Source organism: Patiria miniata, unplaced genomic scaffold (assembly GCF_015706575.1).
Source record: "Patiria miniata isolate m_02_andy unplaced genomic scaffold, ASM1570657v1 HiC_scaffold_13, whole genome shotgun sequence".
Classification (NCBI taxonomy): domain Eukaryota; kingdom Metazoa; phylum Echinodermata; class Asteroidea; order Valvatida; family Asterinidae; genus Patiria; species Patiria miniata.
In genome coordinates this window covers 4,092,657-4,111,623 of record NW_024037051.1, presented here as the reverse complement: position 1 = coordinate 4,111,623, position 18,967 = coordinate 4,092,657, and the positions used below count along the sequence as shown (strand labels likewise).

At 44.1% G+C, this 18,967-nt stretch overlaps 1 protein-coding gene across 3 annotated transcripts; it reads left to right on the top strand.

The window, feature by feature from the left end:
* The first annotated feature begins 779 nt into the window (after nucleotides 1-779).
* On the top strand, nucleotides 780-13,379 carry LOC119720305 (protein angel homolog 2-like). Of its 3 annotated transcripts, none has more exons than XM_038189949.1 (6): nucleotides 780-935; nucleotides 4,188-4,827; nucleotides 5,830-6,065; nucleotides 8,699-8,768; nucleotides 10,135-10,755; nucleotides 11,195-13,379. In XM_038189949.1, exons 2-6 carry the CDS (start codon nucleotides 4,269-4,271, stop codon nucleotides 11,554-11,556), a joined length of 1,848 nt encoding a protein of 615 aa, XP_038045877.1. In that variant the 5' UTR covers nucleotides 780-935; nucleotides 4,188-4,268; the 3' UTR covers nucleotides 11,557-13,379. The 3 variants fall into 3 exon arrangements, with proteins under 3 accessions (XP_038045877.1, XP_038045885.1, XP_038045889.1); XM_038189957.1 differs by having other exon boundaries at nucleotides 793-945; XM_038189961.1 differs by lacking the exon at nucleotides 780-935 and adding an exon at nucleotides 969-1,132.
* The last annotated feature ends 5,588 nt before the right edge of the window (nucleotides 13,380-18,967 follow it).

Here is an 18,967-nt window from a genome sequence, read left to right as displayed (position 1 = left end):
TTGGTCGAGTCCCTAGTCATGCAGGTCGAGTCCAAGTCCAATTCCGAGATGGTCCGAGTATGGGCCTTATTCACGAGTCGGCCATATTGAATTGACTGAGTGAGGTAAAATCTTAATGTTTAGAACTTGCGAAGAGAAATGAAAGCAAGTTCATCTATAATAAATTCCAGTCTGCTTCAATGAATAATTTAAAATTTGTAATTACACATTCCCTAATATTAAAGCCACATTTTAAAAAAAATGACAGTAAAATAAGGCTGCATTGTGCCTGCATAAATAGTCTGGCGCCATCCCATTACATATGCTCTTGCGTGAGGGATCATCCTTATACTATCTGATTAATGAGCGCGCTGTTCAATATATGTGACAGACACATAATTTTGCATAATTAGAACGATGTTGCTGAAAAAAAAAAAAAAAGGAATAAAGAAGGGAGGACGCAACTCCCTCCCCCCCCCCCCCGTCATCTAGCAACGCACCTGTATCTGGAAAGTGACCAACAGTCACGCCCACTGCCCCCGCTTATTTTTTTTTAATAAAATAGAGGGCGCTGCACAATCTTTAGATTTGCAATCAGTCCATCAAAGGTTTTTAAGCCCTCGATAAAATGCAATATTTTACTTCTAGAATTAAGGGTGCATTCTGATTTTAGAAGTAGCACCATTTCATCCACACCAAAAAGGGGAGAGACGGGAATACAAATATATTTTGAAATTACAGAATGTATTTTATTTCACAGAGAGCCTTCCCTTTTTATGTGTTTGTGTGACTTTCGTTTTGTATAAATAACAGGACTAGCTCAAGTTTAGTGGTATCAGCCGGCCGGCGAGATGATATGCGACAGTGTTCGTGCGAATTCTCCTCAGGATTTCCGCTGTTCTACGTCGCTGAAGTGAAGTGAAGGGATATTTCGGGGAAAATTGTGGCTGGTAAAGGTAATGAAGGGTTAGTGAACATGTTTACGTGCATATAAAAATCGAATAGATTGCCATTATGCCAAGTGATTTGCTGAATGAATTCCTTGGATTGGAGTCAGTTCAACAGTCGGATTTCTTTCTGGTGAGTAGAGCCAGCCAGAGCTGTTTCGTCGTCATGGTCATTGTTGATACTGAGTAGTTTCCATAGTTGTGCAGTGAGTTATAATGCATGGTGTACTGTCCTTGTGAAGTCTAATTATTCTTATAACGAATTGTTGGTAATCCTTCTCTTTAGGACCCCGTTCCTTAAACATGTTAAACTTGGTTAAAAGACTGGTACAACTATAGAATGCAGGTCCACTCCACTCTACATCCGCACCTCCGTACGGCTGCGTGGAGGCGTGGAGCCGCAGACGATATGGCAGTCGACCTACCTCCAAGAATTGCGCCCTCTATCGGCGCGCATCTCCGCGACTCCGCGGCTCCAGTGCCCCGTCGCCCTCCCTTCCTTTGCGAGGAAATAAAAAAAATGGATATGGATGCTTCGTTCTCTAAAAAATACCGCCGAGAATTGCGCCCTCTATCGGTGCGCAACTCCGTGCCTCCACGGCTCCAGTGCCCCGTCGCCCTCCCTTCCTTTGCGAGGAAATTAAAAATGGATATGGATGCTTCGTTCTCAAAAAAATACCACCGAGAATTGCGCCCTCTATCGGCACGCGTCTCCGCGACTCCGTGACTCAACGCCTCCACGGCTCCAGTACCCCAACACATTTAAACGGCTGCGTGGAGGCGTGGAGCCGCAGTCGACCTACCTCCGAGAATTGCGCCCTCTATCGACGCGCGACTCCACGGCTCCAGTGCCCCGTCGCCCTCCCTTCCTTTGCGAGAAAATTAAAAATGGATATGGATGCTTCGTTCTCAAAAAAATACCGCCGAGAATTGCGCCCTCTATCGGCGCGCGTCTCCGCGACTCCGCGCCTCCACGGCTCCAGTACCCCGACACATTTACAAGCGCGCCCTCCCTTCCTTGATGAGAAGAGAAGTGCATTCGCTGTACTTAGCACTTTTTGCAGGTCTGCATATTATTATATTGTAGCCTCTTAATACTCCTATCCTCACATCGCCGGCCTCGATCCACGCCTCCAAGTAGAGAAAAAAACCTTGCTCCGGCGTGGCCCTGCATTCTATAGTTACTCCAAAAGACTCACCAAAACAACTGACTAAATTATATGACGTTAATAAATACCTTGGAGAGTTGATGGTTTCTGATTGGTCGAGACTCGATCACGTGGCCGGGCATTAACGGTGATAATGACCGGCTTCAAAGAACAAGCGAATAAATGGCCCCTGAACCAGCATTGATCCAGCCCCATGGAAGGCAATGATTGGCCAAATTTACAACAGTCATACGGCAGCTTGTAACAATACAGCACTGCACATGCGCTCAACCACCTTCGCGTGAGACTGACGCGCGCGTACGCAACACAGTTACTATGGGTGCGCGCGCGTAAGGAAGTTTTGAAACGACATCGTACAGCGACAGTGCACTATACTGAGGATTTTACGACGAAAGAGTGGATCTACGATTTATTTTCTGTAAATACTTCGCCCATCGACAAATTTACCTTTCCTAAACCAAGCATCTTTGTAATTCTGGACACAAGGAATGTGTAAACGAAATTTCAGCTTCCTCCATAAGGTAAAAATATTAAAAAACATTGTTGTAATTTGTTTGGCTACGGCAGCAGAAGTCGTACGCGTACGCAATGAAGACGTTGCAATTGTCCAGCGCAGCCTGGGCCCGGCTGTGGTGTATATAACAACGCTTATTGAAGAGACAGGGTACCACGCATAAGCTAAAATATGGCCCATGAACATGAACACAAAAAAGTCTGGAAATATCGCCGGGAAAAAGTCACAAAATTGGAGCATTTTAACTGTTTATTTCGTTATAAAGGTATTTGTTAATGGGAATAACAGTGTGAGGATCCGGTCTTCACTGCGTGATAATGACCGGGTTTGGGGGTGACCGCTGTTAATGGACCTCGACTTCGTCTCGGTCCATTAACAGCGGTCACCCCCAAACCCGGTCATTATCACGCAGTGAAGACCGGATCCTCACACTGTTATTCCCTTATTCAAAAGTGACATTCTGATATTTCTTGACACATCTGAACAGTTGGTAATTGACACCTTCATCATTTCATGACCTTGAATATCACTGCAGGTTTAAGTTAAGTCCGAAAATTTGGGACTCTCACTCAATACTGCGTATGACTATGAGAGTCCCAAAACTTAAGGTATCCATATCCTGCAAAAGTTTGTGCTGCATAATAAAACCAGTGTGAATCTAATTTGCAAGCTTCTTACTCACTACAGTTTCCTCAATGTTCCCCGAAACTTCTGCCTTGCAAAGTTGCTGTTGTGAGCATTGCATCACCAAAAATTCAGCTTTTAATACTAATTTTGCAGAGAGTTATCGAAATCCAAGGTGAGACATCACGTTGATGTTTACGGCAATGCATTGTGCAAAAAGAGACCCTAAAAAAACGGCCTATCTCTGTATTATCCCAACCCAGATTCCATTTACATACCTCATATACCATACAGCAGTCATTCACGAAGCTAATGATTGACTTCAAACTGAAAAAAACAAACTAATATGTCAAAAAAATGTTGATGATTTTGGTGGCTTATCCATAAAAAACGTCCAGTACCACGGCTGTCGTCCATGTTGTGTGGTTAATTATGCAAATGCAATGCATCACGTTATGACAATCGAAAAATCTGTGTGTGCTTTGTATGTTAGTACCATACCACTTTCGGGTGCTGCTAGTGGGTTCAATTTTTGTTTGGTGCGTTGTAGTGGAAAGCAAGACAACCAACTGTTTCATGCGTTATGCATTTGACTGTGAGTGCCTTCTGCGTGAGCCTGGATGCCTGGCTCATTAATCTCATGTGAAAGTGAAACCAATCGAGCTACCGCCGAAGCATTATAGTTGATTGGGCAGTTGTAAATACATGTATGATATACATTCGCATTGTGTTTTTACAATGCTGTATCGATAGTATTGGAAAATGCATTATGTCTGTCATAACGATAGCCACTACGTTTTTTGCACTTGTACATGTACTTGGTGATGGGCCAGGGGACAGTGGGGTGTTTTTGTTGTTGTTGAAATGTTGGTGAAGCAAAATAATATCTTATGACTAACTTGATTTACAAAGTTTGGAATGATTGCTATTTGATCTCTCGTGCTTTACTTTCAGTAAATCTGGCAAGAGTGACCATTGAGGAGTCCAACCACAGAGTACTGAGGATCTGCAGTTCATTTCAACAAGGCAGGGTGAATGTTCAGCCCTGCCAGATTTGCTTCCGAGTCTGCTCGCAGAACTCGACAATTGTCTTTCCCAGAGCAGTTGTCGAGGTTGATTTTAACGATGGCGGAGTCTAGTCGGGAGCGTCCCAGAACTGGAGAGAAGACTAAAGAGACCTATCCAAACTGCTTTCCACCTCCCCTGAGGAGCTCTGCTAGTTTCCCAGGAGTGCAACAAAATGGAGCCCCCGTGTCTTGGGGGTCAGAAAGCTTCCTGTCTGGAAGGCCATCAACTGGCTTTCCTGCTCCTCCAGCTTTCTTTGCCCGCTCATATCATGCCAGCTTCCCCTCCCTACCATCAGGTGCATTTTCATCATCCGCGAATGGTTACCAGAGTGTCAGGAATGGGGCGCCAGGGGAACAGTCAAAGTCCAAGAGGACTATGAACAGTGGCTCAGTTGATTCCAAGAAGCTTTGTTCAGACAGTAGGGCATCCCATTCCTCAGAAAACCGACACGGGTTGTCATCAGTGAACCGACAAGGGACAAAAGAAGAAGGAACTAAAATCACAAGTGGAGATGGTCGTGCTTCAGGTAATCTTAAAATGTTCGCATCAAACATGTTGAATCGGATTTTACATTCTGGAAAAAATCCAGTGTTGTAATCTCTTGATTGAGCACAGTCTTGTGAACATAGTATGTACGTAGGATCATTTGCTTTTTGTACATTTTTTTAGGGGTGAGCATTTACGGGCAGTACAGGAATCAGGTACCCGATTAAAAAACACGGGTACCCGGATACCCGTTAAAGAAACCCCAAAACAAAATTTTAATCTTGAAAATTGCTGTACAGATTGTTCATAAAGGTCGGCACAATACTACTACCACATTGGTCTCTCAATACAGCAAGATACAAACTTGTGTACTGTGAGCTTAATACACATGTACATGTACATGTAGCTTTACTGTGTAAATTGCATTTTTGCAAGCATCATAAACGTGAATCTGTTTTGGTTTTCCGTGTAGCCTGGCTTTCATATTGAAAATTCTCCACAACTGACATTCAAAACCTTTCTTTTTCATTGTCTGAGAAGTTACTAAGTATACATGTATGACGGTTACTGTTAGTAATTCCATAATCTGGAACCGGTTCCTGACATCAGCGGCAGGGTACTTGAGTGCCCGGTTCTGATGCACAGCCCTCGTATTTTTCATTTAAGCAACAGAATTGTTCAAAATCTTAAGTGAAGTTAATAACAACTAAACTGTCAGTGGCTATTATATATATTGAGAAAACAGACAAACTGTTTTGGGGTATGATTAAACTGGATTCTGCTACTGAAGCATGCATGCAGTACATGTAAGTGTGCCTGAGGGCACACTTTTTAACACCACCTTCAGTGATTATTTTCTTACGATCGAAACCATTTCAGGGGGAATAATGTCAAAGGGTATTTTGTATCATCCCTATCTTCACTTTGAGCAAAGGTTTTTTTTTCTAATGGGTAGGTCCGTTTCCAGTTACCAGTTTCCTTACCTGTACTGGTACCTGCCTCTAACAAATAGTATTTTGTAATCTTCCATCTCTGGTTGCAGCTGAACCACACAGGTCAGACATGTTAAAGTTCAAGCGAAGGTGGACGTCCGTCCCAGCTAGGGAGAGCCACAGTCCTGGATCAGGCACAGAGGTGTCGGTCATGAGCTACAATGTCTTGGCTCAGTGTCTGATTGAGACCAATGACTATCTGTATCAGAGTTGCCCCGCGGAGGTCCTGAGGTGGGACTATCGCAAGGAGAAGTTGCTGAAGGAGCTGCGAGTTGCAGATGCAGATGTATGCCATCTCTTTTTGCCTATGACGATACTTTCAGATACCGTTCTTAATCACGATACTTTCAGATACTGTACTTCATCACAATACCAAATTATTTATCACTGTTGAGATACATTTCTATGAATAAACGTAATCACAAAGTAGACTTTTCAGGCACTTGAACAATTTGTGGACAACACATCTTGTAGATGTGGAAATATTTTAACATGTACTGCAAAAAAGTGACAGTTGACTACAAATAAGCAGCTGTAGCAGTTTCACAGAATCGAAAATATTGGAAAAATAAAAACATGAAGTGCATACACATCAAGTAGACAATTTACGCAATGCAACATATCAGAGAGATTCAATTACTGCAATGTTAAACCTAAGTTCATGATACATATCTTGATTCTTACATGTACATGCATATTGTGTCGTGACCTTATGGTGCATACACATGTACCTGATATACATGATATAGTAGTATTTTTTTACTTCCCTTGTGTCATTATGTCACCTTCGTTTTTGGCTGGCCTATGGTTGCAGACCATGAATTTAATAAGTTGCCACCGATGCAACCGATAGTGTAAAAACAAAGAGAGAAAAAACAACTTTAGATTCAAGAAGATTCACACACAATAAGTTGAAACGTTGATTTGTGTCTTTTCCTTTTTGATTTTTATGCCCCGCGGCGAAGCCGAAGGGGCATACTGTTTCCGCCTTGTCCTTCCGTGGGTGGGTGGGTGGGTGGGTGGGTGTGTGGGTGTGTGAGCTTGTCTTACATACGCAGTGTGGACTTCCGAACAAAAGACGTCCACATAATGTAGGTAGCAGCGACGAAGTGTGGACTTGCCCACGTCCACACAGTGTTTCCCCATTTCTGGAAAACAGGTTTAGAGGCATTTTGGGTTAGGTTTATCTGTAGCAGAATGAAGAGAAACACTAAAGGGAATCAGAGAAAAAAAATTGGGTTGATAGAGTTTTCACAGTTTGAGAAAAATGAGTTTTTCCACTGGTGTTCCTTAACTACACGAAAAGAAAGGAAAGTCCACACTACGTATGTGAAACAAGTCTGGGTGGGTGAGTTTGTCTTACATACGCAGTGTGGACTTCCGAACAAAAGACGTCCACATAATGTAGGTAGCACCGACGTTGTGTGGACTTACCCCACGTCCACACAGTGTTTCCCCATTTCTGGAAAACAGGTTTAGAGGCATTTTTGGGTTAGGTTTATCGGTAGCAGAATGAAGAGAAACACTAAAGGGAATCATAGAAAAAAATTGGGTTGAAAGAGTTTTCACAGTTTGAGAAAAATGAGTTTTTTCACTGGTTTTTCTTAACTACACGAAAGCAATGGAAAGTCCACACTAGTCATGTGAAACAAGTATGGGTGTGTGGGTGGGTGTGTGGGTGTGTGTGTCCGGACAAATCTTGTCAGCACGATAACTTGAGAAATACTTAACATATGAACTTCAAATTTGGTCTGTGTATTGTTCTTGGTAATCCTAAGAGGCCTATTGCATTTGGGGCCGAAAGGTCAAGGGTCAAGGTCACAGTGGCTGAAACAATAGAAATTTTGTCAGCGCGATAACTTGAGAAATACTTTACATATGAACTTCAAATTTGGTTTGTGGATTGTCCTTGGCAATCCTGAGAAGCCTTTTGCATTTGGGGCCGAAAGGTCAAGGGTCAAGGTCACAGTGGCTGAAACAATAGAAATTTTGTCAGCGCGATAACTTGAGAAATACTTTACATATGAACTTCAAATTTGGTTTGTGGATTGTCCTTGGCAATCCTGAGAAGCCTTTTGCATTTGGGGGCGAAAGGTCAAGGGTCAAGGTCACAGTGGCTAAAACAAAAGAAATTTTGTCAGCGTGATAACTTGAGATATACTTTACATATGAACTTCAAATTTGGTTTGTGGATTATTGTCCTTGGCAATCCTAAGAAGCCTATTGCATTTGGGGCCGAAAGGTCAAGGGTCAAGGTCACAGTGGCTAAAACAAAAGAAATTTTGTCAGCGCGATAACTTGAGAAATACTTTACATATGAATTTCAAATTTGGTTTGTGTATTGTTCTTGGTAATCCTAAGAAGCCTATTGCATTTGGGGCCGAAAGGTCAAGGGTCAAGGTCACAGTGGCTGAAACAAAAGAAATTTTGTCAGCGCGATAACTTGAGAAATACTTTACATATGAACTTCAAATTTGGTTTGTGGATTGTCCTTGGTAATCCTAAGAAGCCTTTTGCATTTGGGGCCAAAAGGTCAAGGGTCAAGGTCACAGTGGCTAAAACAATAGAAATCTTGTATTTATTCTGAGATCATAGGGATCAGGGATTAATTCATATAAAACCTACAGAAGACACTAATGCTGTCAATTAATGAACGTTCCATGAGACCAAGGTACATGTAAGTTGATGTTAAAAGAGTGGTGTTGTGTCATGGGAACAGTCACGGTTGCGGGGCATTTGTGTTTGTAAACACACCTGACTTGTTTATAATATTTTTGGTTGATCACCCCTAAAAAAGTCCTGAAGCCAATCGCCATTTTTATGAGTGATCCCTCCACTCCTTTACACAGTTAAAAAATATATTGCAAAGTCTATCTGTTGTGAACTCACTGTTGTGAACTGTTCCTCTTCAATATCCAGATAATGTGTCTGCAAGAAGTACAATTCACCCATTTCTGTGAGTTCTTCTCACCGGAGTTAGAAAAACTTGGTAAGCCCCTGTATTGTGATCAGTCTATGTGTGCAAAATGTTCTAAATGGGATTGTGAATTTAAAAGCCCTAGAATTTGTCCGATTCTAGGAATGAACAACGCATTTGTGTGACGTATTTGCAGCAGTGACTCTGCTCCATGAGCAGTGTCTGTGGTGGCTGACCCGGGTGAGCCCCGAGAATAGAGTCGGAGCTAATCGAACAGCACGGGGCTAACCCAAGTCGACCCTCAAACACATTACTGACGGTGCCCGACGCTCACGCGAAGACGCTACAGGTTTGAATATAATTCAAAATATGCACATTCAGAATATAATTTGTTGTGCATACTGCTGCGTCATGTGCACACAATGAAGTATGTGCTGAGTCCATAGAGTGAACAACCAATTATTTCCGAGAAGCTAATTTTCAACTACGCTGTTAATGTTGACTTCCTATATATAGTATCAGTCATCCATCTTTCATTGTTAACAACCCTAACCCTGCTTAATCCAACAGGATCCAACTATTTTACATACCCACTGGGTCCTGTTGGATTGAGCAGTAAACCCCTTGCATCTATTCCTGTTGAAATCTGTAGGATTTAGCAGGCAACTGAAAACATATACAGTCGGATTCTGTTGGGTACTGGTAATTAAACATTGCTATGACGTCACACTATTGTTAAAAGTGTGGATTCGGATCTACGAATCTCTTACACTGGTCACAAAGTGTGGATTCGGAATGACGAATCTTTAGTAAAGTGTGGATTCGGAATGACGAAAAGGCCTCTCCAAAAAAGGCCTCTCCACTCTAAATCCTTGGTGGTGCGTTGTATTGTAAATCTTTCTCAGTTAGTTTTTTTTTTAAATGATCAAGAAAAATAGGGGACTGGGTGGAACAAGGGATAATGCTGGGCAAGATAAAAGGATCCAGAAAGAGAGAACAGCTCATTTTGTCTTGAAACACTGCATCCTAATGTCTGACTCTCTTGAATCTTGATTTTTTTTTTTAGTTCCTGCCAGTTTGCCTATTTATCTATTATGAATGTTCCCTCTCTTGCCGTCTCTTATTGACTCTGGGCACAAGTACCTTCTAAACGATTACAAGGGAGAGTTTGGGAAGACCACAGGGAGAGACATTCAAATGCACTGCTGACGGCACCTGACGCTCAAAGAGAAGATGTCATGGGTTTGTGCACATTCAGAATAAAATAATGTGCGTACATCGAGCTATACAGGCATGAACCAGTACACGCATGCGTTACTTCCTTCCCACTTGGGCTTTAGAAAGTGGTCGCAAATCTCTTTTTTGCCTTTTAGGTATTGTTCTTTGTTTTGAACTGCTAAGTTGGAATTAATGTTAAAATAACACGTACCTCCTGCAGGGTATGCAGCTGTGTATCAGAAACGGACTGGTGACAAGCATGACGGCTGTGCACTCTTCTACAAGAAAGACAAGTTTGCACTGGAGAAGTTCAAGAAAGTCCGGTTCTTCCGTTCCAACATCCAGCTGCTGGATCGAGACAACGTGGGCATCATTGCACTCTTGCGTGCCAAGGGCTTGCCCGAGGACGAGGCTCCCAGGCTTTGTGTGGCCACCACGCATCTGCTGTACAACCCAAAGCGAGGGGACATCAAACTGGCCCAGCTTGGGGTCTTGCTGGCTGAAGTTGACCGCATGGCTGCTGCCGTTTCGCCCTTATCCAAGCGTTCCCAACAGCAACAGAACCCCCTCTACCACCCGATCATACTGTGTGGTGACTTCAACAGTCTGCCCCACTCACCCCTTTACAACTTCATCAGAAACCGGAAGCTAGACTATGTTGGCCTGCAGAAGGTCCTAGTTTCAGGTCAGGGTTCCAGTCGCAGGTCGTTTGACCCTCTGAACTGGCCCCTCTGGCCCTATGATGTCGGAGTGACAGACGCCTGCCAGTTCCGGAGTGTTGTGAGAGAGCGATTGAAGAACATGGAGAAAAGTGATCCACAAGAACAAGAGCACTGTTCAGGTGAATTAAATATTTTGTTTTTGTTTTTTCTTGGTTCCAGCCCAGATTTGTTGTTCCCAGTCAGAACTATCTATTCCCAGATACATTGTACATGTATAATACTCGGATCCTGAAGGATCTCCTTTTTTCATCAAAGGGTTAGCTTTGGCATTCCTTGGAGTCTGGGGCTGTTCACCCTTGTGGTAATATCAATGTAGTAAACATGGAACATTCTCTTAACATTTTGAGGGTGTAGTAGAGCAAGGGTTAATTAATTGTTGGCCACATCCACTTTGATCATGATCAAGTGTAACTTTGAGCCTTTCCAAATCTTCCAAAATCCTGCACTGTGTAGTAAACAGATAACATTGCTTGTACTCTAGTTTGGGATTTCAAAGAGTTGGGGTGAAATTGCAGCCAGGCTTTTCATCAAAACCATCTGGAACTTTTCTCCTTTCAGATCTGCCAGACATAGCGGACCTGCCCCAGGACTGGGAAAAGCACTTCTCAGACAGTATCCATCATCCTTTCCCTCTGGAGTCTGTCCACTACCATGACGGTGACGTTCGGGAGGTCACCACCAACCATAGCAGGACCAACTGCACTGTGGACTACATCTTCTTTTCCAGTTCCGCGACCAAAATCAAAGGGCCTCTTGGAGGGCTGTTCCCGAGGAGGTACGTTGGGGAGCTGAGGCTTCTGGAGTATCTCAGTCTCTTGACGGATGAAGAGGCCAGCGACATGGGAGGCTTGCCCAACTATGACCTGTCTTCTGATCACTTCTCATTGCAAGCCAAGTTTCTGCTGACCGCCCCTGAGTAGATACAACTCTTTCCATGTAATCTGAATCCCCTCTAACAGTGCACTTCATAACGGATTTGTAGATGGTGCTATTAAAAAAAAAACAATTCTTGATAAGAAAAGAGATTGTTCAGCTTTTTTGTCTGCATACTCGTACTTGTACTTGTTAAAATGCGCTAGTACTCGTACTCATACTTACAAGTAAATAATTAAGCATTTCTCGTATATGTGCTCCCACTGGTGACAAAGTATTGGTACTCTAGTTATATTCATGAAAATTTTCTCCTGCTGGAAAGTTTATTGTTTGAGAGGTATATGCAGAAAAAGAACCCATTTTCTGCAATTGAAAATTTGCTTTTGTGAACCCATCCTAATGTGCTGTACTCATAGAAAGAACTCATACTCGTTCTTTTACTCAAAGAAATGTACTCCTGGTAATGTTAATCATACTCGTCTTACTCATCGTACTCATGGCAAAAGATTGCCTTGTACTCATACTCATATTCATGGCAAGGTACTTGTACTGGTTCTCATGGCAAAGTACTTGTACTCGTACTCGCACCCATGGAAACGTGCTCAACTACAACACTGATGTAATAATACAAATGGTGTTGGTTGATTTGGGTTACTTTGCGTCAAGAGAAGTCAAATCAACCAACACCTCAGCAACAGGACTTTAATGCTTCTTTTCCTGAACTTCTAGTAGTTTTTGCTGTAGAGCCTATTTTGTGAAGCACATGTCTTTCGTGTAGGTATTATTACATAACAATTAATCCCTGTATCCAATTAAGTCATGTGGTTTAGTAATTCATCGGAACAAAAACTACTAGTCCAAATCGAGCGATTTCATTTTTCTTTTTACTGAATTCCCCATGCATACGTATAGGTGGTTTGAGTCTCAGGCTATCGGAATTACGCGTATATATATGCCGTTCCAGTTTTTTTTTTGCCACCCTGTGTATTAAAGAGTAACGCTTTATAGTAACGTGTATTAAAGAGTAACCACACATTACTGTCAAACGTGAATAGTTACGAGCCTCATTTTGATAACATACTTGCTAAAATTATGGCCGGCAGAAATAAACTTTTTATTGTTAAAACCTATTGAGTGGCCCCCTCCAGAAAATGAGGCCCCCCTAAATACCCCACCTGTTAATTGGAGTCCAGTTCAGTCGCTTGCAAGATCATTGAGGCTAAGCATCTGCAGCCGCAACTTGCATGAAGTGTCTGTACATGTACGTTACCTTATTAAATTTCTTTCTGATTTGCTGAAGTTGGACTTTTATTGTAAAAGTATTTGTTTTGAACACGTTTTAACCTTGCCTTACACAAATGAATAATAGGTGAATAAGCTCAAAAACTCTGCGCGAAGCAATAACTGTAACAGAAGTCTGAAGCACCTGCCTTGTACAATAGCTGATCATTGAAATGAAGTTCTCCAATTAAAAAACTTGCTACTGCCAATAATATGCCAAATATAAAGCAGTATTATTGCAAAACTTGTTTACTTCCTAGTTTATAAATGTTGATCTCCATTGTTGAGGAAACAAGTGGCAAGTTTGCCATAAAGAAAATGCAGTGACATCTTCAGTTTATTATTTCGGTTATTTTTTAAGTTTTGCAAATTTTGTTGTTAGTTGTGACAAGAAAAATTATTAACTGTTAATAGAAATATTATTAGATTAATCTTTTAATAAAAAAAAGTTACCGTGTCTTTATTTATTATTTCATAAAGTAAAACATGTGCAGGTTTCAAAATAGTACTATAAATTACTTCGGACAAACGCACAGTGTTATTTTTAAACATAAAATAAAAGAAATGGTTGTCTTCTTGGTTAAAAGTATTTCCAACTATAGTGTGGTTCTGATTTTATTAGTCTTAGGCAAATGAAAATGCCTGTAGACATATCAGTGGTCAATCGGATTTGAGCTCAGTGGGCAAATTTAAGAAACACTCAATGTATACATTTGTACCAAACTGTTTGCAGATGACCTGATCTTGTATAGATCCATTGAATCGCGCATGGCTGCTTCAAGTGACTGTAGCGATCAGATGTCTATAGGCTTGGCAATCTCAGGCTTAGGAGAAGAGGTCATCCAGTGGGTGCGTCACTGCCACTTGAGATGCCCAGGTGATGCGTGGGCGTCCTGGGGGGTGAGGCCAGCCCTCTGGGGCTGGGCGGGAGGCTGCAGTCAGCACACGCTTTGCCGGGACATCGTCGCCAGATCGCTTTACATGTCCCAGTAGTCGAAGTCTGCTCCTCAAAATGGTGGTGGACAGGGGTGTGGGGGAACCTGCTCGAGCATAGACCTTGTCGTTGGTAGCGTAGGCAAGACCGGTGGTAGGCATCGACTGGTTGCGGTGGAGAGGGACTATGATTCGCAGCCGTAGAGGAGAATGGGGAGGGCGCAGGTTTTCGGAATGCGGATTTTAGTGGTTGTGCAGGACTTGCTGCTTTGCCATACCCAGGGGAGACGACCGAAGGTTCTTTGGGCCAGTTGAAGGCGACGGACCGTCTCTGGCTCCGATGAGTATGCGCTGGAGATCTTGGAGCCAAGATAGACGAATTCATCCATCACTTCGACCCGCTCCGTGTTGATGTTGATCTCCTGGTGGGGTGGCTGTAGAAAGGTGGATAAGGACTGAACTTTTGTCTTGGTCCAGCTGATGGTGAGGCCCAGGGGCGAGGCTTCCTCATCGAGAATCTCCAAAGCCTCAGCCAAGATGTCCAGCAACATAGCAAACAGCACAACATCATCCGTGTAGCAGATGTCGGTGAGTTGGAAGTTGTAGTCCATGCCAAGGTGAGGGCAGCGTTCCATCAAGCTGTCCAACCAGTAGTCGACTGCAACATTGAAGAGGTTTGGTGATGCAATGCAGCCCTGTTGGACTCCTGATGTAGTTGGGAAGGGATCCGATATACTGCCCTCAGCTTGTACCCTGCAGGTAGTGTTGGTGTAGAGGTCCCGCAGGATACGGATGTACTTAGGAGGGACTCTGATACCCTGTAGAAGGAGCTAGACGATGTTTCTATCCAGGGAATCAAGGCTGCCTTGAGATCGACATACGCTGTGTGCGGCGGCGGACGATATGACCTCCGTTGTTGTGCCTGGACTTTCAGCGCAAGGATGCAGTCTGTGGTGGAGCGATTTGGTGTGAAGCCGGCTCGTTGAGGGCAACGTTTGGCTAGCAGCAGGGGGTTAATTTGTCTGAGGACGATGGCCATGACAACCTTAGAGGGGATGGAGAGCAATGCGATGGGGCGATAGCTCGAGGTATTTTGCTGGTCACCCTTGTTCTTGTAAAATGAGAGGATGACACCCTCCTTCCACTCGGCGGGGACTCACTCTTCTTTCCAGATGCGGCGGCACAGCTGTTGTAGCTGGGGAGTGATGGGATCAACTGCCGCCTTAAGCATTTCACTAGTCGTGCCGTCGGCGCCTGGGGTTTTGCCAGTTGGGAGCTTCCTAATGGCGTCCACGATCTCATTGAAAGAGAGTGGTTCGAGCGAGATGGAATCATCTGTGGTGCCCGAGTTGGAAAACACCTGCAGCCTGTTAGATGGAGGAAGTGGAGGCTTGCAGAGGACAAGATGGAGGAGGTGGAGGCTTGCAGAGGACACTGGAGTAGTGGTGACACCATCGATGTAGCTTGGCTGAGGCTTCACAGTGCTGTCATCAGCAAGCGGGGGGGGGGGGGACAATTGGCATTGGCTGCCGGCCTGGCAGAGCTCCTTGATGGAAGTTTATAACCTGGTCGAAAATTCCCTGAAAGCTGTCCTCAGCTGCATCGGCGATCCGATGTAGCCAGGAGGTGTAGTCATGTCTTAAGCTTTGCCTGCTCAGCTCGCGGTAGACTTGGGGGGGGGGCAGGGGGCACCTTTTGTCGGCAATTAGTTCAATAAATGGTAAAAGTGTTCTGTCGTCAATCCCAAAAAAGAAAACCCGCTCCAAAACCATCACAATGCGCTGTGAAAATGGGCATATAATTTGCAGTATGCATAATAATGGTCAGTTTTGAAGAGCACCCCCATTTGGATACCAGTCCCCCCCCCCCTTCCCCCGGGGTTTTGATTCTACGGAGGCCAAGTGGCTTGAAAAACAAAACAAGTCTACATTTCGGTGCGGATGTGTGGTTGCCCCCGACATCAGCTGGATACGCTACTGGTAGCCGTCCATGGGTCTATGAAGCCAGGATTGCTGGCAGCGGTCTACAATTCAGGTCCAGGGAAGCATCTGAGATCCAAGGCTTCCTCCTTGGACGGCGTACTACAAACACCTCTGAAGCCACTGGAGTTAGGGTTGAGTGAACCTGATCCCAGTCGTCCTTGAGACTCTGGGGGCCTATCTAGCGCAGCAAAGCGATTAGTGACCTCTGCTGAGTAGCCTGGGCGTAGAGTGGGTTGTGGAGCTTCACAACATCAAGAGGGCGTGGAGAGGTGGGGCATGGAGGAGTGTTCCTGTGGAGGTGCAGATGGAGGGTGGCAGCAAGGAGACGATGATCAGTGTTACCCAGCTCAGCGCTACGAAAAACCCGGCAATCGGAGGCGACCCTCCGGTGTCCGCTGACCAGGATGTGATCGATGGTCTTCGACACAGAGCCGGTGTTACTGTACCAGGTGGTGCGATGGATCTGCCGATGCAGGAACCAGGTGCCCAGGATCATTAGGTTGTGCGTGGCACATACATCTTGCATACGAACGCCATTGTTATTTGTGGCGGTGGAGGCAAAGGGTTGTGGTCCGATGATGTGTTCAAGACCAAAGCGATCTGGGCCAATGGTACTCCATTCGTGTCCCCGAGTACGATGGTGATGTCATGCCGGGAGATGTTTCTGAGCTCACTATTCCGTTTGTGATAGAAGGTGTCCTTTGTTTCGTCTTCGGTGACATAACCATGTGAGTGCTTTAGATGGACATAGAGCATTCATGGGCCGAGAGGTTTCCTCGTCATAATGGACACCACGTGGCAGCGATGGATGACCATAGCTATACTCCTTGAATATGCAGGTGGTTGTGGCCGCGATCCATAGCATTCGATAACTGCCGATGTCTGTTTCGCCCCAACCGGTCCATGTAACTTCCTGGAGTCCAGCGATGGAGATCTCCGGACGGGAAAGTTTGGCAGAGAGGAGCGAGGAGTGGCCAGGTGGGTTCAGGTTGAGAATGTTCCAGGTGGCGGGTCGAATGACACGTTATAGGTTGATGAGTGACGGCAGCGCAGATGGGCCATCCGGGGGTCCCCCTCATTGCGGGTTTGGGGGAAGCCCATCATTACAGCCACCTGTGTGCCGTCGGGTATAGAGTAAGGTCGTTGCCCGGCCATGGGAGCCAAGACTTATTACATCTGCTCTTCGTAGCAGTTTAGAAGATTGTAACATACTCCAGAGGGACATCAGTTCTCTTTATAAGTGGGAGGAAACCTGGCAGATGAAATGTAATACATCAAAAAGTTTCATCATGCATCATAAAGGTCCTTCTCAACATCAACACTATGTGGGAAGTTCTATTCTAGAGAAAGTCGATCATCTTCCCTTCCTGGGAGTTGAACTGTGTCGCAATTTACCCTGGAGTAAATACATCACCCAAACTGTCAACAAAGCAAACAGCATGCAACTCTTGAAGTGGAACCAGGCGCGGTTCTAGAGCATATGGGGTTAGCAGGGGTGGATCCAGAATTTTTTGCAGGGAGGCGAGCTGAAATGTAGACCGGTTTTTTTTCTCCGGACTCGTCCCTCCGAAATTCAATGAGCGCTGATAAAATCCTACAATTATGCACTCTATATGGTGTACAAAATGCCCCCTTCTCACGACTAACATTTGCTACTGCCATTTTTTTGGATTTTTTTTTGGGGTGTGTGCTAGACAAACGTTTAGACCCCCCCCCCCCCCCCCCCCGTAGAACCGCGCCTGAGCGGATTCTCTGGAATATTGCTCATCTAACGCCAAGAACATCGCCTATAAAACACTTATCAGTATTGCAGCCCAATCTGGGACCGTCACCAGAACCTCCATGTGTAAAATTTGAAAAAAAAGTTCAAAGGAGACCACAGCAAGATTCTTTAAGAATAACTGTCGGCGTGCAAGCAGCGTCACCGACATGGTCCACAGAATCTCTTCAAATCAGATGGGAAAAGGCTTGGCTCGTAATGATTTGAATGGAGACTCATGGCCACATTTAAGTGCCTGATCAACGGCCAATTGAAAATTTAGTACTCAAGCGATGCATGATGGACAACTGTACATTGATAGTCACCTGAGCTAGGCGTTTTGTGCAGCTATAGCACCAGACAAGACAAGACATACCGGTCTTCACGATCTAGACTAAATCGCCGTCACACATTTCTTTCGATATCGAGTAGCGGTCATGTATTTATTTCTGACCGCATTTAATCAAGTGCAAAGAGTGCTCTTATTGTGTTTATAAGTGCCTTATTTTCAAAACAAGCGCCCTTTTGATAAAAAAAAGTCGTGCCCTTTTTGTGCCAGCGGCCTCTGCTAGTGTCTTTTTATTTAATTTCGCGCACGTACCGCCCTGAAAAGCGCTATTATTGTCCGTTAGTATAGTGTGCATGCTCGTCGGTTTTGAACAGCACCTACATCGACAGATGCTACCAGACCCCCCCCCCCCCCCACCCCTATTAGATTTTAGAGAGGCCAAGTGTCCGGAGAGAAAAAACGTGTCTACATTTCAGCACGGATGTGCAAGTGCCGTTTTGAAGAATTTTTACCCCTCCCGGATCCCCTAATTAAAATGACCTTGCTAGTAAATTTTCCTGGGGATCCGGATGGGGGTTAACATTCTTGAAAATATTTTTTGAATTGTCCAATAAAATGGTAAATGTGATCGTCGATTAATGCCATTTTGAAGGGAGGAAAAATTAGGAACAGTTTATTCCGGAATGGCATCTTATTTATTTGAAGTATTGTTTTCTTCATAATGAAACGAGGGTTCCTCCAAAGTACACCGCCTCTGTAGCTTCGAAAACTATAGAGAAAAACAACGAAGGGACGATCAGTTTTATGGAAAGGTAGCGGGGACACAACCAAGGAAAGAAACTGGCAGAAACTGTGCCCGGCTCATGTGAGCCAGGCAATTGTCATTTTAAATTCGCGTTTCACTTATGTATTCATTACTGCATTTTGTTTCTATAGAAAACCAACTGTCTGAAATTTCAAATCGCAGCTTGAAAATGCAAAAGCCAAAGGAGCACAATGTGCATTGAACGTGATCTAGTTTATCACATGTTTGCCTGTGGCAAAGAGGCATAGAATCGTATAGTTAATAAGACACATCTCTCTGAGGGACAATATAAATTAGAAACCATGAACCATAAAGCAATTTGTTTCTCTCCAGAACAGCTCAATGTTTATTAAACAATGAAAATAATGGTGACACAATTTCGAAATCATAGATCTACATCCACGTATGT